This window comes from Brachyhypopomus gauderio, chromosome 13 (assembly GCF_052324685.1).
Source record: "Brachyhypopomus gauderio isolate BG-103 chromosome 13, BGAUD_0.2, whole genome shotgun sequence".
In the NCBI taxonomy this organism is placed as follows: domain Eukaryota; kingdom Metazoa; phylum Chordata; class Actinopteri; order Gymnotiformes; family Hypopomidae; genus Brachyhypopomus; species Brachyhypopomus gauderio.
The window spans coordinates 23302116-23323339 of NC_135223.1; the positions used below are offsets into that span (position 1 = coordinate 23302116).

The 21224-nt window shown below is 44.9% G+C and overlaps 1 protein-coding gene across 4 annotated transcripts in view; it reads left to right on the forward strand.

The window, feature by feature from the left end:
- ascc3 (activating signal cointegrator 1 complex subunit 3) overlaps nucleotides 1–21224 on the forward strand; it is a 114725-nt gene that overhangs the window by 18022 nt on the left and 75479 nt on the right. For all 4 annotated transcript variants that reach the window (XM_076971833.1, XM_076971835.1, XM_076971834.1 and 1 more), the window contains exons 6-10: nucleotides 1691–1874; nucleotides 3263–3398; nucleotides 4084–4209; nucleotides 13777–13980; nucleotides 14401–14541. In XM_076971833.1, the coding sequence (XP_076827948.1) occupies nucleotides 1691–1874; nucleotides 3263–3398; nucleotides 4084–4209; nucleotides 13777–13980; nucleotides 14401–14541 (791 nt within the window). The remainder of the gene's footprint in view (nucleotides 1–1690; nucleotides 1875–3262; nucleotides 3399–4083; nucleotides 4210–13776; nucleotides 13981–14400; nucleotides 14542–21224) is intronic.

The window sequence follows — 21224 nt, forward strand, 5'->3', positions numbered from 1 at the left end:
TAAATTGCACCTGCAAACCCGGGTAATTTCACACTTTCACCAATCCTATTATAGTTCCATATTGTTGGTTGCATTCTTTCCAGAAGCAGATTCAGTCAGGGAGGAAATGTACCACGTTCTGTTGTTTCTCACATAAATATTCATGGTTTGTTTGTATATGTGATCCCATACAAAGTTGCATCACTTGTACCTGGTATAATTAAAATCCAATGACTTCTGTCAGTCAGTGTATTCTGTGAAGACGCCGGGAGAGATTTTAAGTAGATGGAAGAAAGATGTCTGGCTACAAGTTAACAGTGTCAATTAAACCATGGCCTTTGCATAATTAACAGTGCTGTGGTGAATAGAACATGTCTGGTTAGATCAGCCTGAACGGTGATAATGTGTGTGGAAAGCAGAGACTCCTCTGTCTGTGTAAGTGGAGCTGCTAGTGTGCGACTTCGGTCCAGACGCTGGTCGCCCACCGGGGTGACACCTTGGGGGGCCCGACCAATCCGCCAGCCATCGTGACGCTGATGCAGATCAAGTGGTTTCCCACAGTTTTGCCATCGTTGCGTTCAATGACGATTGATGTTTTTAAAATGAAAGGAAATGAAGTGGCCATTGAGTGCGTGCTGAAGGTAGGTGTTCCTAATAAAGTGTCTGGTGAGCGTGCGCCATTGTTGGGCTCAAGACGAAAAGACGAGCGATTTTACCAGGATTGTTCTAGTTAGCGTGAGTGAGTTCTTTCTGGTGGTGGCAACAGTGTCCCTGCCACCTGAGTGGTCTGCGTGGGTGTGGGTGTGTGCCTCGTTTGAAGTCCCCACTCGTCATTGTAAGATAAGCAAGTCCCACACAGAGACGGCAGCACCCTCTCAAAGCTTCAGACTTTGCGGGAGACAAAGCAGCGATCATTTAGACAGTCAACCGAGGCCCCAGTGCAATCATCACATCTCTCTTGCTCTGAAGAGAGACAGTGCTTGATATCGAGCTGTTGTGATTCAAACAGTAAGGTCCTCTAATGGATAATTCAGCATGTATACTGCATGTCTCGGTAAGGCAGAAATAGCCAGGACTGTAGACTCTGTTTGGGCCATATTCCCATGTGGTAATAATGCTGTGATGCTAATCAGTCATTAATTGTTTTAAAAGGCTGGTGGGAGCCTTTACATATTTAATAGTGCAAATATTGTGGGGGGACGGGGGAAAATGTTGCTTAACCCCCAAATGTTCTTGCTAACCGTGTGGTTTTGTCTAGACTAGATTATGTTGTAATAGCAGATGTGGTCTTGTTTTAGTCAAGAGACATGTAAAAGAAACCCTCTTAAGTATTTAAGGTGAAGCTTATTGCATCTTGTTCTGTGTTATGAATGTTTCATTTGAACTCCGCTTTTCAAACCTGGACTGATGGATGTAATTTTCATAAATCAGTTCCTGCAATGAATGTTGTTGTAGATCTTTGTCTGAAGTCAGTCGTTAACTTTGGAAGAAGGTCTCCCTTGAGCTCTAGGTTTCAAAATTTGAACCTGTAAAGCTGACATGCAAGCATTTGCATTATATCATGAGTGCAAGGAAATGGTAAAGTGTTAAAGCAATTCATTTACAGTAGATTTGCAGAAATAAAAATAATCAGCACCTTGGGAAAGGACAGAATGGGAGCTGAATAATGTCTTACTGTGTCTGGATCGACCCCTTGTTTTTACGCTCAAAGGTGTGGAGTCTGCAAAGCCCGTGTATGGCTGTCAGGTGACCATTCAGTCAGAGCAGGAGAGGCAGATGATGAAGCTGTATCGGCGGGAGGAGAAGAGGGAGAGGAAGAGGGAGAGGCGTGGCGAGGACGGAGATCCCCCTGAACCATCTTTCCATTTTGACCCAAAGGAACTGAGACTGCAGAGGTAAACAATCCCCCTTCGTCTTTCACTCTTGTCTCCTTCTCTCTCACCTCCTCTCTCTCTCTCCTTCTTCAACTCTTATCGTATTCTCTGCCTCTGTTTTCCTCTTGCTTTCTTCTTGCACTCTGTACCCCTCTCCTTTACTCCGTAGGTCCCTCTGATCCCCCCCCCCCCCCCCCCCCCCCCCCCTTATTACCGAACAGACACCCCTCTGCATATTTCAACAGTGTGTTGCCTTGAAGAACAGGAAAAAAAACCCGATTCTCTGATGAATGTGCATTCCAAACTTTGACCATGTATTTTTTTTTTTCCTCTGGAGCTTCGCACTGAAAGTTTAATTTCAGAAGATAAAAAGTGCAGCGATCTGTTTAATTAAAAATGTTGCTGGGCCAAATCTGCTGGAACATAAAGGGAAAGATTAGCGGCGAGGTAAGGTGTGCTGGCACTCGGCGCGCTACCTCACACCTCTCCTGTCTCCTCATCCTTTCATCCTTTCCGTTTGCCCCTAATCCCAAAGTCTACCTCTCTACAAAAACATAGAAGTTGCAGCTGCTACATATTAGTCATCATGGAGAAATCCCTCCACTCTTACTCAAGCGTCATTGTCACTTGGGTGGTTTTTGCATCATTGTTCTGCATGGAGCATTTGCATAGTAATTAGCTATGTAGCTGTTCACTGTGATACCCAAGAAGCATAAACTGGCCCTTTACTTGTCTCCTTAAAGCTCTTAAGGTAATGACTTAAACTGGACCCAATTCAGGTTCACTTACATCTTCGCAAGTAAGATGGATGTCCTTGTTCTAAGAGATGCTTAAAGTAACTGGAGAGATGAGACATTGAACCACAGACCCCCCTCAGCTCGGTGGAAGCTGAGCCTCGGTGTTGACATGTAACTCTGAATACAGTAGCGTCATGTATCGAGCCCCAACCGGATGAGTGTCCCAGCGGTGGATTGGATTGCAGTCCTGTTTACTGATTGGTTGAGTGGGGAAACCGAGGTGGTAACATTTCCAGCTTTATTTGTACAGACTCATTGCAAAGTTAGTGGTTTCGGTTTCAGTTTTACAGTGTCACCTGAAGCGAACTTTAATTTTTTTGCCACAGCTTTGACAGAGCTATATCATTCACCACGCAGACCCCTGCCCACAGTGAACGGCTAATGTAACATATTAAACAAGAGTTGTCCGCTTCAGTGCTAATCTTCCTGCCCATTTATCACAGTCTCACCCATGTCATCTATATATCGCTTCTCCCTTTTAGTGGTGCCACTGTGAAGAGATCAAGGCTATTACCACTCGGCACACTACAAAATACCAGGGATTACCTTCTGTACCATGGTTGACTGGCCTCACTGATATATATTTGTGTGTGTGTGTGTGTGTATACGCAGGGAGCAGGCCTTGTTGACTGCACGTCGATCCCCAGTGTTGGGCCGCCAGAGGGACTACGAGCGTATCCACTACCCTCACGTGTACGACGCGTACGCAGAGGCGAGCAAAACGTCCGCCTTCATCGGAGGCTCCAAGGTGAGAGGACGGCGAGAGCCCCGCAGGTCCAGTTGGGTCTCCGTAGGGACACATTTCAGATCGGCTTTGTTTAATAGACGGGGACCGTTTAAATCCGTACCTTTGAGGTTTACCACTGAGCATTGGCTCAAAAAAGCCATTTTGCTTATTTATCACCCATTATCACCTACTAGACTGCTAGTTGTATACCCGCTTCATTTTAATTCTCAGTGGGTGCTCTTTCACCAATGATCTGGATCAAACATTATTTTTAATTGGGAAGACGGGTGCTTTTAACTGGAGTAGCACTGAGAGCGTCTGGATGTGGGGGTGTGGCCATGGGTTTGTGTTTCAAGATTAATGCATTAGCTCCCTAGTTAAAGATGGAAATGTTCCTCTCAACAGCCCCCATCAGCTCAGTTTTACATATGTAAGAGGAATGCGTAACAGCACAGCAGGGCGGCATTACACCGGCAGCACTAGTCATTCTGAATGCTGGTGACTGGCCTTGGCTGCCATCGTGAGTGTTGGAGTTCGTTGGGGCTGTGGGGAGCTAATGGATGGTAATGGTTCTGTCTCTTTGCCAGGTGGTAAATTGTAACTGGGTTTGGCTAATGCAGCCTGCTGTTTGCTAATGTGATTTTTTTTGTGTGTGTGTGTGTGGGGTGTGTGTGTGTGTGTTTGTTTGTTTTTGTTTGTTTTGCAGATGCTGCTGCCTGAGGGAATCCAGAGAGAGAATAATAAGCTGTTTGAGCAGGTTGACATCCCCCCCAATGAGCCCATGCCCATTGGCTTCCAGGAGAAGCCCGTCTACATCTCCGAGCTGGACGAGGTTTGTGCTGCGGCCGCCGTCTCGCACTTCTCGTCTCACTGCTCGTCTCGCCGCTCGTCTCGCTGCTCTGCGCCTCACACTGATCGTGTACACTGCTCACACTCAACAGACGGATTTACACACCTAGTTTGAGATTTGCTGTAGCTGCTAGATGACGAAGCTTCTGTGGGTTGTGCATGAATCTGTCATGCTGAACTCTACAGTCCAGTTCTCTCCAACTCCCCTTCCTTAGTGTTGGCACTATAAATGACTGAGTGACGATGTGTTTGTGTGCAATGCTGGTGTCTAGAACTGGGTGGTGTTCATTCTTATGCACTAATGCAGTGTTGAGGTGATGCTCCACTTTCCAGTACAAATGAGGGCGTTAAGATAGAGTATGTGATTCACAAACGTTAACAGAATAAGGAATTTACATATGTTCTTTTTATAGTTGGTAACGGATGCAAGTAGTACATACATTTTAAGAAGGCAGAAGTCAGGCCAAGAATATTTGAGAATTGCTGGGATATTGCCAACCAAAGCTCTTTCTGTCCAAACACTGCTCACACTCTGTCTCTCTCTTTATACACACACACACACACACACACACACACACACACACACACACACACACACACACACACACACACACACACGCATGCACACACACTTTGTCTCTGTGTGTGTGTGTGTGTGTGTGTGTGTGTGTGTGTGTGTGTGTACTCTAGCTCATGGAGCAGTGCTATATCAGCCCTTGTTGGTAATAATAGGCCACTTTGACTCTGTAGTGATTTCCAGATGCCAATAGCTGTCTTGCCCCTAAACCCATAAGTTTGATGTCCCCCGTCATCTCTGGGTGAATTTACACTCATTAGCCTACCTGGCCATTTACTGTGCAAACCTCACTAATAAGTACTTAGCACTTGTAGTACTCAGCTTTGTCTTTTTTTTTTTTTATTTATACCCCAATTTTGCACAGATGTAGATTACAGCAGTATGTTTTGAGGTTTGCACATCGTTGTTTATAGAGTGTGAGGCCTAGAGCAGGTTGTTTTAGTGAAGTGGTACTGCTGTAAAACATTTGCTCTTAATGGAGCCTATTTTGGTGTCATAGTGTGCACTTACCCAAACTCTTAAGCTAATGGACAGGCACACTCACACATCGGTCCTTTCAGCCAATGGAGAGCTCTGGCTGAAGCTCCACCTCCTCTATGACACCTCCTGAGCTTAAAGAGACCCTCCCCCCTCCCCTCAGCACCGTGGTCTTCTTTGATTCCTCAATCTTAATGACAGGCATGTGATCACGGGTGGCTTACAGAGAGCATCCTAATCAGGATCAGAGAGTGTGACGCAACAGTGGGCGTGGTCTGAGGGTCTGAGCGGATCCATTAGTCACGCTTCTGACATGCCTGTGTAGTTCTGTTTGGTGGACACGGCTCAGGTGCCTGTGTGCTGGTATTGGAGGGAGGGAGGGAGGGAGGGAGGGAGGGAGGGAGGGAGGGAGGGAGAGAGAGAGAGAGAGAGAGAGAGAGAGAGAGAGAGAGAGAGAGAGAGAGAGAGAGAGAAAAGGCGTGGTGCAGGCTGTCATGTACAATGTGCCTCCAGAGCACAGCCTGAGCCCTGTGCAGCCAGCCTTTCCTCTCCTATAAATACACATATTGTTGGCAGTGGGATGTCAAGCTGGTGTAAGTCACTGTAAATCCATGTTAAGCTCTCAGCCTTTAGCATCATCACAGTGAGTGGTTGCTTCTGCTCTCTTTCTTCCGCTTAATTGAGACCTCAGTGGCCCTCTGCCCACCCATCCCCGGTTCCCTCGGCTCTCAGCCGCCCAAACGCTTGAGCGAGCGGGTGTGAATGGCGGACACAACCCGACGAGCAAGTGGAGCTTGAAGCAGTAGCTTTTAGGAGCTGACGCTGCCGTCAAAGGTAATAAGTGGCCTGAGGAAGCAGGTGAGGTAAGGGAGGTGTCGCCCAGGCTCCCTAATGGAAGGAGGGGGTGAGCCAGACCTGCCACGAGTGGCCCGTGTTTGCACCGAGGCTAAAAGAATGCACGTTAAGAGGAGGAAAAGTCAGCAGAAAGGCAGAACATTCCCAGGTTTTTTTTTTTTTTTTTTTGCAAACGAGGAAAAAAAAATGACACTGGGCAGCGCTGATTTATATTCCTACCCCTGGCACTTCATTTTCAGCGTTGTGTTTTGCGCCTCCTCGGGAAGTCATTAATTAAACCAATGAGTGAGCTCCGTTTGTCTGCACCACCGTCCGTGATGGGCCTTTTGCCCTGAACTCGTTGATATGGAAGTCGTTTCCAGTTGAGTGCCAAAAAGACCAACACGTCTGAAATGTGTGTAAATGAGAGAGGGAAAAAAAATAAAAAGCTTTATCTTTTTTCTGTGAAGTATCCGCCTACAGGCTGAGCACACGCCGGCTTCACTGTGGGCCTGATGGAGATTGATATGGAGGCTCTTAAGCCGAGTTCTGCGAATTAACGGAAGTGAAGGAACAGCTCCGTTCACTTAGCAAGTCTCCTGGAACTCCTGCAACAAAGTGCCTTGTTCTTCTAAACCAGCATGGCAGAGTGGCTAAGAAGTCTCTGCTTTCGAAGGCAGGCCAAGAAGTCTGTCTGTTTTTCTTTTTAAGCACTGTGTGATTGTCGTATATTGAAAGCCATAATGGGCAACAGGGACATAGGGGTTCGGCATGCTTTTAATAGCTTCGCAAAACATTAAAAGTGGAGAATTTATTAGGGACCCTTTTAACTAATGAATCACAGGGCCTGCCGCCTTGCTCTCATCACGTTGCTAAAAGCCTTCTTAATTTCTGTCAATAAATATGTGGAAGAGCTTTTGGGACGGACACAGAATTCTACGTACACATCTGTGCATAAACTGTCAAACACGTACAAGAAGGGACTGATATAGCACAAATAATCTTTTGATAATCACTACATAATATTTTTATATAGTCTGGTAATTTATTTGCAGCAGTAAAATGACTGATAAAATGTTATCCCAATGCATTACTAGGGTATCAGGGCAGTAGTCTTAATTTGAATATACAGTAAATGACTATACTGTTCAAATACTTTTAGGAGACTACTTTTTTCCATTATGTTTCTAGACAACAGTCCCTAAAGTTCCACGTTTGTTTGATGCTGATAAGGGTCTTTTTCAGCACCATGGACAGAGGCACACTGCCGGTTGTATTGAAGTTTAATGACCTTAATGCATTTCTAAAAGCACATATAAATATTGTAAACATGTGGATCTTTTCTTATACTACATGCATCAGGAGCATGCACTACATCTCCTGTTTTGAAGTCGCAAGAGTCATTAACTCCAACTTTGTGCTCATTTTACTGTTAAAGGTGCAGACGAAGCACTCTGCTCTACCTCCGAGGTTTAAAAAAAAAAAAAAAAAGCTGCAAGTACTGTAAGGACACTGAAGTAGTTGAAAGAGTCAAACCCTTTGTTCCTAACTGTAGTACCCACTACATACATAGTATGGAAGCTGCTGGATGAACACTCAGAACACTGCAAGCTGAGACACATGCAGAATTTAATCCTCCATAATTGGCCTTAATAATTGTGTTTTGTACATGTAAATTAATATTTTATACTTAACCAAATTATTTCCTTAGCAAATGTGTGTTTAGCATTTTTGGTCAGCCCTGCAAAGCAGGTGTGAGAATAAAGAGTACATTCATGGCCCCTAGCGATGGACACACACACACACACACACACACACCTCCTGCACAGTTGTTCTGAGCTTGGCACATCACCGTTCCTTGACTAGTATTTTTACCTTCAGGTTAAGCCATAGCACACGGAGAAATGATGATGCAAAAAAATCTATTTTAGTTTGTATTGCAAAGTTGGGAAAAGACATCTAAAAACAAATGCACATGGAATTCCCCATATATGGTAACCTTAAGGGTCTAAGAGATACACCACTACCACTGCTACACTTCAGATGGTGTCTGCTAGCTAAGCTTGTTGGCATGTGACAGCTGCTCTCTTGTATGGAAGTGTAATGGCCAGTTTGAGCTTTGCTGGTTTTAGGCTATAGGACGTGTAGGATTTCAGAAGCACTGCTTTTTAGGAGCAGGGGTTTCCCAGGGCAGTGCTTGGTCTAAGCACATGGAGCAGTTTTAACCTGCTGTTTCACTCTTGGTCCAATCGTCTTTCTCATTATGAAGTGTTAGTTGCTGGCTCCCTTGGTAGTTCAGAGTTCTGGGGAGCTGCTGTGTGCGTAAAGGCCATGCAGATATATCTTTTTTCCTTTTTTCTTTGTGGCTACTGCCAAATAAGATGAAATGTATCTTTGGTGCTGCTCACAATTTCAGAAAGCTGCTTGGATCCAGCTGGTGTGCCTGGTGGCTCTCAGAGTTCAGTGAGATATTTCAACAGGTGCACTTGAGGGCACTTTGCGGAGTTTCTCTAACGGTTTCCATCCAAGCGTGTAGTTTCTGAAGAATTTCTACTCGTTTCTCAGATCTCAGTCTGCTGGCAGTCTCGCATGGAGGAACGGTGTGAAGGAACTGAATGCAATTAACATTCATGCATATTTGAATATGGAGGAACACTACAACGTTCCCCTGTTCTGGCAGCTTCCGTTTGGAGTAGGAGCGAGACGAGAAAGAGCACGCATTCCACACAGAGTTGGCCTTTGTTGACTTTCACTCATGTTTTTGTTTTTTGAAGTTGTGTTTGACAGCCTGGTCTTTTATTAATATTTTAGGTACATGAGTTATTTTAGCACATGAAAAGTTGGTTTTTTTTTGTTTTTTTTTTTCTTTTTCCCCTCTCTTCTTTCTTTCCAAGTGTGGGAGGGGCGTGTAGTGGGCCCAGTTGCTGGGTGGCACCGGGCTGCTGCATGCGCTCCTGTTTTTCGTGCAGGATTTGGGCTCCTCTTGGACAGTTGCCTGAGGATAGGGTGATAAATTACTCCTCTCTTCCTCTGTCCCCCCCTCCTCCTCCTTCGCTTCCTGCGGTTCTGCTGAGGGGAAATGAATGGGTCTCCTGTTTGCTGCATCTGCATCTCGCAGTCTGTCAGATACGCTGCATCTGCTGTCTAGGTCTCGGGTTTTCTGTGTGTGGGTGGGTGCTTGTTTGTGTGTGTTACAATAAAAAAAATGTCAATTTTATTTATGCGCTAGTGTGTATTCATTTTCCTGTGCCTAAGTGTGTCTAAGTGTGTTTGCGTGTGTCTGTGTGTGGGTATGTATGCGTGGCGCAGACAGGTCATTTTGTGCTGTGTGGGTTTGAGCCAGGCAGATAAGCTGTTTCCTTAGACTACCAATTAAAACTTGATCAAGCCTTCAATTCAAATGGAATGAAATGGAACCAAAAAGTAATTAAAAGGATAGCATGCAAACAACAACAGTGATATCTCTTAGCTTTCTATTACCAGTGCTGAGAGTTTAATTATTTATAGCAGCTTAAACATATACAAGGCTGTGCATCATCTCAATTTCATACACTAAGTCACACACAACACACCCCCACCCACATACAAATGTGCACTATATACACAGTTTGTCGCGATAAGCATGCAACTTACTGGGACCTTGTTTAATCTTCTTTTCTTCCTCTTTGTAAAGATAGGCTAGTTGGGAAGAGAGGCCCCAGTGATTGGCTTTGAGTGTTACTATAAAATCATTCCTGGTATCTATGAGGCTCCAATTAGTGTGTTTAAAGTCACTGGGGGGTTGAGGATGTATTCCCAGTCCCCCCACTCAGCACATATGGTCGGATGGCTGTGCGTCCACATAGCTAATTAGACTGTCAGGTTCTGCTGGAATTACACAAGGCTGGTTTGGGTTGAGTGGAACCACAACCTCTGTCCTCTATCTGTGACTCTATCACACACCAACATGAGGTTTCAAGCTATGAACTTTAATTAAAATGACAGTGCTGTGTGCTTAAACATTCATTGTTCCATAGATGCTTATAGATGACAGTATGCTTATATGGTACATCTGTATGCTATAAAATGTCCTATAACACAATATATAAGCTAAATAAAAGTTCACAAGGTCACCTTATACACATCTAAAGGTCTCAAGCTGCCAGTGTTGGTTTCACCCAATGTTTTAATGATTTAAATTCCACTCAGCTACATTCTGCTTACTTTATGGTTTCCGTTTTAATTTCAAATCGAGTGTTCAGTGCAGAACTAAGATGACAAATACACTAGCCAAATATTTACACAATGCAATCTATATCCGAACTCTCTCGCTTTGGTTTCTAGATATGTGAACTTCTCCAAGTGCAAACTTGTGGAGGTGGAGCCCATGGGACTTGGGAAGCAGGAGGATCATGTTGAGTTTGGGCTCCTGGCTGAAAAAAAAGGGGGGGGGGGGGGGGGGGGGGGGTTGGTTGGTTAGTGTCCTCTTCGAAACATCAGGAACCAAAAGTATGTTTGACACTTTGCTGTTGCCTTAATTGGATTGGAGTCTTGCCTGGTGATGTTAGATTTATTCTCTAGCTTGTATTAAATATGGCAAATATTAATAGGCAGCCAATGTGACAGTCCGTCTGCATCCTCGCTGGGGGGGTTTGATCAAAAGCCTGCTTAGTGCAGTGATTAGCACAAGTTCTAGCAGTCAGGACAAGCCTGCCATGGTTTGTGCTATAAAGACTGCGTTTGGCACGTGTGTGCCTCTTCTGACAGATGTCCTAGCTGCTCTATGTTTGTTGCACTGTATGTGTGTCAGTAGATGGCTCACGCTACCTGAGGGCTACACTACCTCGCAGAGGTACAGGTGTACTACTGGAAAAGAGCCCAGTTTGCTTCTGCTCTTTAAGTGGCTATTCGCATATCTTTGCATAATACTGCAAAGGATGCAGTTTGGAAGAACGAGGAACAGAGGGCAGAAACAGAATTTTGTTTTATTTATTTATTTATTTATTTGATGATCATTACATGATGCCAAGTCCGTATTTACAACGTTTTTGCATTACCTCAAGGTGAATATTGGGGGCATGCATACATCTGCATGAATTTGCATGATTAAAGAGTGAGGGGACCATGACTCTTCGTTACAAACGGACGAAGTCAATAAATCAAAACGATGGAAGCTGTTAAAGTGAGTGTGCCTGCCTGGTCGGCACGGTGACACAGTGCTATGCAGGAAGTGGAGGAGAGAATATGAGAGCGTCATACCCTAATTCGGGTATGAATATTTATAAGTCGGTGCTCTAAGGACCTCCCCCTTAGAGAAATAATTGGTTGGACAGGCAGAGGCTGGTATCGCCAGGCTGCTGAGAGAAATACAAGGATTCACCCTCTCCACTTGTTTATTGAGAGGGGCAATGAAAACCTTCAGCTAATATCACACTTGGAGCAGTTTTAGGAATGCAGGGACACCCTCTGTTACTTTAGGAGTAATGCCACAGAGTGTGGCTTTTTAGCAGTGTGCTTTTGGTGTAAAGTAAATAATAATAATAATAAAAAATAATAATAAAATTAAATGTATCATTTTGATGCCTTTCAGTCAGTCAAGGCCAAAAAATAAGTCAATGTGTAGAAATAACAGCAGGAATGAGGGGCCCTCGAGATCAGCAGTGGCTCTGGGGCCAGAACAACTGATAAACAAAGAACAACTGAACATGTGCTCTTGAGTGTCAGTGATTGGGTGATTTGGAAATGGGCTGAGGTTGTCGTGATTGGGCGTGTCCCTCTTACTGGGGGCTGGACGCACCATGACGATTATTACTTAGTTGTCATCAACAAAATGCCAAAGCAACATTGTATCAAAACATTTTGAATTATTGAATTATTTGGGCATGTGTTTCCACAGTAGTCTGCATGCAAAATTCATCTTTAGTTTTTAATTCTTAAAACATAAACAATGACAAACATTTTGGATTAGCATAATATTTGTTTGTTTACTGAAACGTTTTCTGCAGCTCCACAAATTATACTGTTTAGAGGAGGAAAAACGAACATTTAACCAATTAAGTAAAATACATGTCAGTTGATACATGTGAATTTTAATATATTTGTCACACTTGGTAATTATTCACTGTTCTCCAAAGAGAGCACTGCTATTGCTGGTGGTGGTGGTGATTATGATGGCCTGACTATCATAATAGCTGCAAAACTCAAAGGCTTCATCTTGCCCAGATGAGAACGCCCCCTCACTAGCGCTGAAGTGGACCACTTTAGGTTGTCCCCACAGGCTCGGAGGACGTGGTCCTCAGTGGCCCTGCCTGCCTGTCAGAAGCCCACGCTCCCTCATTTACTCACTTCACAAGCGTCCTTCATCTCTCCCTGGATGAGGTGGACTCGAATAAAGTTGCTCTTTGGTGCACTAATACTTTTCCCTTTCAGAATGCTTTTCTGACTCGCCTTATAATAACCTCACAAAGACACACGCGCTTAAAAAAAAAAAAGAGCATTGGAGTGAAACATGAGAGCAAAAAGAGCAATCAGATATTTTTAATGAATCCTCAAATAAACGACTCCCATGCCTGAGCCGTAGACATTCCTGACCAGACGCGTGAAAGATGAAGACAGAGGGCGTTGCTTAAAAGAGCACACTGCTACTTTTGAAGTGCTTATCCACGCTGTCTTTATGAATCGGTGAGCGCAGACACTTTCGCCGAAACCTCTCGCCGTCTTCTCCCTTCTGTCTCCGTAGGAGCCGGTGCAGGCAGGTCTCTGTGGTTTTACCGGCGGATTTATGAGTTATTAATTACATATGTTGGTAGTCTGGGTCACTGCTGATCTCAGCCCACTCTCAGACTCCGAGGAGGAGAGAAGCCGTGAGAAACATCCACTCTTAGCAGCAGCTCCCTGAGGCAGCAGCCTTCAGAAAAGCCACTGCATTCCTTATCGGGCTCTTGGTGAGACTGAAGGCTGTCACCCCCAGAACGTTGCCGCGGTGGAGCCGGCCAGCGTGGGCAGATTGATTGACGGCTGGTGACACTGCTGGAAACCGCTCCCTCCTCCACAGACTCTGTGGTCTTTTGACACCCAGTTGCTCACACCGGCGCAGTGCGCCCTCCCGGCCGCAGACTTGGGAACGCTAGCCGGAGTGTAATCGGTCTGAGGCGAGACCGCGAAAGTGCCTCGGCGCGGGCCAACGTTGCCATTGGATCGCACTTGGACTGACAGTGTAGCTGGTTTATTAGTTGAAAAGATGATTTATTTGTGTGTAAAGATTTGCAAAACGTGCTCTTGCCTGGAGTGCAGGAGGAGAGGGGCTGGACTCCTCCGATGGTAGCCACATAGAAGGCTAATTAGCTCTGGACTGCAGCGCGGTACTTGCGTTTTGGCTCCCGATCTTCTTGGCCTGCTCCTTTCTCCCTCACACCATATGTGTGTCACACTTGTAGCGCCACTCCAGCTGGTGTAGAGTGAACAAGTTTGGGTTAAAAAAAAAAGAAAATTTGAGGGTTCCCAAGAGCCTCTGTCAGACTTTTAGTTTAAACTAGCCATGTTGCCAATTTATTATTTCTTCTTTTACATTTTTTGTTTAGTAAATATTTACGTATTTAGTTGTTTTATCTAGTACATCAAAATTCTGATTTCAGCCGTTCTTTCTTTCTTTCTTTCTTTCTTTCTTTCTTTCTTTCTTTCTAGATTGGGCAGCTGGTGTTTAAGGGTATGAAGAGGCTGAACAGGATCCAGTCCATAGTCTTTGAGACGGCCTACAACACCAACGAGAACCTGCTGATCTGCGCTCCCACCGGCGCGGGCAAGACCAACATCGCCATGCTAACCGTCCTCCACGAGATTCGCCAGCACCTGCAGCCCGGCGGGGTGATCCGGAAGGACCAGTTTAAGGTGATCTTAACGCCCGCGGGTCAGAGGTCATGCCCTCTGAACTAGGAGCGCATTTGGCCTTCTCACCTCCTCCTCACAGTCCCTGACACGGTGGCTCTTTGTCATTTTGTCGGTCTTGGTAAGACTAAGACCTTAGAAGCCGTGTAATGGTTCCCTGGACTTATTGTGTAGATGTTTGGTATAAACAGACGGACTCCTGTAAATTGCGTGTGCGCGGGTAAACAATGCCAGGTGGGACGATGATGGGCAGCACTCGTACATCACCATTAAACTTTCGGAGACTTAGTGGTCGACATCATATTTCACCGCGTATTGTATTGTGCTGGTTGCCAAGGAACAAATGATACTGTGATGTTCACTCGTTTATCATGTGTTCTCACCATCTCTTGCTCTCCCCCCCCTCCCCCCCTGTGTCTATAGATAGTATATGTGGCTCCAATGAAGGCCCTGGCTGCTGAAATGACTAATTACTTCAGTAAGCGTTTGGAGCCACTGGGCATCGCTGTCAAAGAGCTCACTGGGGACATGCAGCTGAGCAAAGGGGAGATTCTCCGCACGCAGGTAACACACAGGGCGTCTACCTGCACTGGCACATGGAACTTCTTGCAGCTTAATTCAAATTATAGAGCGGCGCAGAGTGGCTTATGCGATGGTCTAATTCAGTGTGGTTGGAAGTGGTGAAATTTTAGGCTTTAGTAAAAAAGATATTTCTGTAACTGTTCAATAGTTACGTTCACAGAATCAACTTTAGCAGCACTCTGTGTTTCGCAGCATTATATCTAGAGTACTGAGCCATTACATGCAGTTACTTATATTCCTATAAATTTTACTGAGGATACCAAATGGGACAGCATCAGGAATTTCATGATGTGGATACTTTGGTGTCCGTGTAGGCAGATGTTGAGGAACTAAAGACAGACAGACAGAAGGGGGATGTGATTCGGCCCCTAACTGGAAGCTTCACCCGTTGATCTGGACACGGTTTGGCTTTGAGGTCACACGCGGAGCAAAGTGCTGTGTTTTGTACCGCGCACACACTGAAGGACGACGGCTGCCGAGCCCAACGGCATGAGCAGCGTGTTGCATCACCTCCCCCAGCGCAGTGTGCAATACGAGGGACACGCCAGACCGGCTCTGTCCTCCCTCCCACCACCGCGGACACCGCAGCATCACCGCACCGGGGAGAGCTTAACCGAGTGTTTCTCCACAGCAGCGCAGGACGGCACAACCAGTGGGTGAGAAGAAGAATAGCCAAAGATCTGGTTTCCTGTCAGTGCTGTGAGGAAAAAGCAGGTACAAGCAGCTGCTGAAGGCCACTCACCACAGACACGTCTTACCAAGGCTTGCGTTCCTCGCAGAGGAAGCTCTCCAACACGAGTTAGTTTGTAACTGATCTGTGGTTAGGCAGAAACTTTAAGTCCTGTATCAGCATTCCTATAACATCCCTTGGAAGACGAAGAACTGAAGTCAGCTTGTCTTCAAATGGGCTACTTTTCCGAAGATGCCACAGATGAATTTGAGGGATTACTTCAGGCGTTTGTGTCTTAGAAACACAGAGAGGAGCAACCGGTTTGCGTCATTATCAATAATGGTGCCGGCGTGATCAAAGCAGTATAGCATTTGGAAGGATTAGTGCAAGTGTTCATTTATTTATTTTTGAATGAATGACTCAAAATGAATAAATGGAAATAAATGATATCCATTTATTTATTTATTCATTTTTGAGATAAGACAAATGATCTAGAATGCTTATTTTGTGGTTCAGAAAAAAACACAGCCCCAGCACAACTGCACCGAGGCTTTAATGTTCTCCTCGGGTCTGCTGCTGGTCCAGTGAAGTATGCTGTGATCACTGGAACCCAATGTCCTGTTCTCTTAGTGCAGGAGTGTGAGTGTAACCCATTTATACTGGGTTATATAGTAATCATTTAAAGGACATACGTCTAAGATGGACCTGTGTTATTCATATATAGGCCAAGATGGGTTACTTATATTAATGATGTCTTCAGTTCAGAACAATCTTCAGTTGTTAAAACCTAATGGAAATGTGGTAGCCATGTTTGTTCAGATTCATGTGAAACAGGCCTCGGTGCCTCCTGGTGGTGTTTCCCACAGAGCGCTCACACACCTCACACGCTTCACCTTCGGCACCCGTGAAGAGAGGACTGCTTAAGGGAGAACTGCGTCATTATTGGACGCCGATTTGGGCTTGACTGAAAATATTGTTTCAAGCCCCCCCCCCACACACACACACACACACCCCCTCCACTTCAGTTATGTTAAACCGATCAAAGATTGTCCATCTGGTGAATACTTGTGGCTTAGTATATTTTTTTCTTCATTCAAGGTCTGGCTTCTGCATTGTTTAGGAATCGTAATCGATTTAGAAAATTGGTATTGACCTCAGAATAAACAAACAATTCCCCACCCCTAGTGTGTGTGAGTGAGGGAGGTGCCGAGATGAGCGTTTGGATGGATGTAGGTGTGTGTGAGCTGCAGTGGGGATTCGCGTGTGCTGACGGACGCCTGCTGTCAGACTGGGTTTGGCTGTAATGAGCTGAGGCTGTGCTTGCTTTCATCACACCACAGCTCCTCAGATAAGAGAAGACAGAAGCGCTAGGCCGGTAAAGAGATCAGTCTGGGTTCACACACTCTCATGATCAAGGGCCCGATAACCAGGCCTCTTAAACACAGACCCAGAAAAATCACTCAGTCTGTATGCACGCTGAGCTTGGGCCTCAGCCAAATATTAGCTCTGCTGTTCATTGTCTCTTGAAAATTGTATTCTCTCTCTTTCTATCTTTTTCTTTACATCTCTGTTTTTATTTGTCTCTTTCTGTGTCTTGTCTTTCTGACTCAGAAAAATAGAGGAGTAAACTGATAAATGGAGTTACCGAAGAGATATTCTGTCACATTACGTCTTGCTTAAAAAAGTAGATTAGCCTCATAAAGCTAGGAGAATAATCACCACACGACTAACCCTAACCCTAGATGTAATTCTTTTGTAACTACAAATTGGGAGGAATTGATCTATAAGACTGTGGTATTGATCTATATGACTGTGGTATTGATTTATATGACTGTGGTATTGATCTCTATGACTGTAGTATTGATCTATATGACTGTCGTATTGATCTATATGATTTAATTCACTAAGTTTTCACATTTTTCATTTGTCTGGGGCACGTAATGCACTGATAAAACTAACAGTGTGCTTTAGGATTTCCCATATAATAAAGCACAATGTAACATAAAGGAATGCATGTATGCACATATGCTTCAATAATAACTTTATCCAATAACATAATGTTACATAGATAATACATATGTTCATAGTACATGGTTTGATTCTGTTGATGCATTTTATTCAATGAAAGCACACATGAGCACAGTTTTAAAAGGAATAAGGTAAAATTTGTTTTATTTTACCTCTTAAAAATAAATGCTACAGTTCAAAATAAGTACATCAGATCATTTCTGGCCTTTTAACGTCTACGTGAATAGAACTGTATGGCTGGGAGAAAGTGATTCTAATTACACCTCTTATATCCAGATATTTGATAAAGCCATTAATTTCGGGTAGACAGACTTTTTTGCCACAATTTCTTTTTTTTCTGGATAAGAACCAACTTTGAGTCATGGGTGAATGCCTGGATGGATGCTTACCCTTTTCTTCACGGCAGATGTAATCTGTCGCTCAATTTGCCTGCTCTTTGCTCATAGGCGTCAGGTTTTGCTAAATATTCTATATGAAAGTGGCCCTGCCTTACAGACATGGGCTCCTCCAGCCTGACTGAAGAAGGTCCCCTGCTGTCCCCTCTACTTTGCTTCTGTCTTTTGGCTTTTATCCTGAAAGCATTCCTGGTCCCTGTAGCCTAGAGAACAGTAGATAGGCTTTCAGTTTGAAGTGAACAATTGGATACATTGCCTTTAGGTAATGCTAGTCTTCAGATCAATGCTGCTGAGAACCTAATCCGTAAAGTCCTGAGCAAGCTCTTGCTTGGTCAGATCTGCTAATGGTTTTTATGAGCGAATGCTTGCATTCTCGCATGACTGCATTTCTCTGCTTGGTCTGTATGTTCAATGTGAATATAGCAAAGGTCTCTAGCAGGTTTAGTGCCTGTAGTCAGACTGGCCCTGTGAATCAGTGCAGACTGAGCATTCTGAAAAAGTATTAAGTCCTGAATTACAGTGATGGGATCCAACTTATCAAATGTGTCAGAAAAACTGCATAATCCAAATTTTTCAGGGATCAGGGAAATTTGCAAGTATGTGTTAATGACCAAATTATTTCATTTATATTAGAAATGTTTCCAGCTGCGTTAGACCAGTTGGAGTTTCATATCAGCTATTACCTGGTGTCACTAACGTGAAATAAACTCAGATACAATAAGATAAACTGTCCGAAGAGTTGTTGAGTAGAAAAAATAACTGAAATTGAAAACCATTGAAATTGATCTTACCCTATCAAAATCCTGTGGTTGTGTAATATACCTCAAAAATGAAAATAAATTAAGTCTGACTTGGTCCAACTTTGTCTACACAGTATAACACAGTATAACAATATCATCAAAGTTGGATGATTAACCAGCCCCTTAGATTAATCATTCTAAACGTGCTCAGGTCTAACTGATCTTCTTCTAGATCAATCACCAGCTAACTGTCCCACACTTGATGTCTATTGTAGTGGTTTTGATTGCTTCAGAATAAAACCAGCTGCTCTTTGAGGATTGTAGTGCATTTCCACAATTTCACCATGGGTGGAAAGCTGCTTCCAGAAGAGCTCCATCCACACCCTACCAGGTGTGTGGTAACATCAGCAGGTGTGTGGCACCATCAGCACCCTACCAGGTGTGTGGCACCATCAGCAGGTGTGTGGCACCATCAGCACCCTACCAGGTGTGTGGCAACATCAGCACCCTGCCAGGTGTGTGGCACCATCAGCAGGTGTGTGGCACCATCAGCACCCTACCAGGTGTGTGGCAACATCAGCACCCTGCCAGGTGTGTGGCACCATCAGCACCCTACCAGGTGTGTGGCACCATCACCAGGTGTGTGGCACCATCAGCACCCTACCAGGTGTGTGGCAACATCAGCACCCTACCAGGTGTGTGGCACCATCACCAGGTGTGTGGCACCATCAGCACCCTACCAGGTGTGTGGCAACATCAGCACCCTGCCAGGTGTGTGGCACCATCAGCACCCTACCAGGTGTGTGGCACCATCACCAGGTGTGTGGCACCATCAGCACCCTACCAGGTGTGTGGCAACATCAGCACCCTACCAGGTGTGTGGCACCATCAGCACCCTACCAGGTGTATGGCACCATCAGCAGGTGTGTGGCACCATCAGCAGGTGTGTGGCACCATCAGCAGGTGTGTGGCACCATCAGCACCCTACCAGGTGTGTGGCACCATCAGCAGGTGTGTGGCACCATCAGCAGGTGTGTGGCACCATCAGCACCCTACCAGGTGTGTGGCACCATCAGCAGGTGTGTGGCAACATCAGCAGGTGTGTGGCACCATCAGCACCCTACCAGGTGTGTGGCAACATCAGCAGGTGTGTGGTACCATCAGCACCCTGCTAGGTGTATGGCACCATCAGCAGGTGTGTGGCACCATCAGCACCCCGCCAGGTCTGTGGCACCATCAGCAGGTGTGTGGCACCATCAGCACCCTGCCAAGATCCATCTGTCCCACCAAACTGGATGACTGAGACATATTGGTCAGGAGAGTTACCAAGAGGCAGGGGCAACTTTAAAGGAGCGTCTGGTCTGTAAAGTCCTGTAGGGCTGAGAATGGAAGATCGGTGCACATGACTGTAAACACACCCACATTCAGAACTTCTAACCGACATAATTTTACCCATGACAAGTTATTTGGCTTTTAATTATATCATATAACATGTATACTTAATATATACTTAATACTTACAAATATATGTTAATACTTTGCCCAATGTTCATGTACTTGAAATATTCTACTGCGTGTGACTCCGCCCCATCTAGTCAGCAACACAGAAGCAACTTTTTTGTACATCACAATATGACCTCTTTCATTAGAAAATAAATTCCCAGCTGCAATAGTTCAACACTAGTCAGTGAACTGTAAGGGCAAAAAAAAAAAAACCCACCATAAATCGTTCATTAACCGTAATCGAGGTAAAATGTTCAATTAATCGTGATATGGATTGGAGTTCATATCGCCCTGCACTACCGTGACGCATGGTAGCAACAGCATTGTTATGGAGGTGTGTCTCTTCAGCTGAAACTGTGCAGTTTCTTAGGATTGAAGAGAAAATGGATGCTGCCAAGTACATCTAAATTCTTGGAGAAAATTCTTGTGGCCTTCTGCTAGACAGCTGAAAATGGGTGGGAGGCTCACCTTCCAGCAGCCAATGACCATAAAAACCATTTAGTGGCTTAAGGATAGGTGAATGTCCTTCAGTGGCCAATCAGAGGCCTGAATCTGATGGAACAATCTGGATGGACTTGGAAGACGGCAGGTGCTCTGCTGGTATCCAGAAAATGTGACTCAATGAAGACAACTGAAGACAATTCTGCAAGGAAGAATGGGCAAATATTCCTCAGTCTAGGTGTGCAAAGCTGGTAGAGACACATTCATGTGGACTGGTGGCTGTAATTATAGCTAAATTACAGCATTTTCCTAACCATGTTTGGCTAGATTTTCTTTTTTAATTAATTCACAGAGCTGTTTCCTTTTTTTCTCATCACTTGAATGTTGAAAGACAAAATATGTAAAATAAGCTTCAGAAAGATATTCAGGCTGTTTTTCTGTTGGCTCTGTAACTTCTAGTGCACCACACAAAAAGACAAATGAAACTGAAGGAAAAACAAAAGACACACACACTCAACTCACACACCCACTCACACACTCACACACTCAACTCACACACACACACCCACACACTCAACTCACACACTCAACTCACACACACACTCAACTCACACACCCACTCACACACTCACACACTCAACTCACACACACACACACCCACACACTCAACTCACACACCCAACTCACACACACACTCAACTCACACACCCACTCACACACTCACACACTCAACCCACACACTCAACTCACACACTCAACTCACACACTCAACTCACACACCCACTCACACACCCAACTCACACACACACTCAACTCACACACCCACTCACACACTCAACTCACACACACACACCCACACACTCAACTCACACACCCAACTCACACACA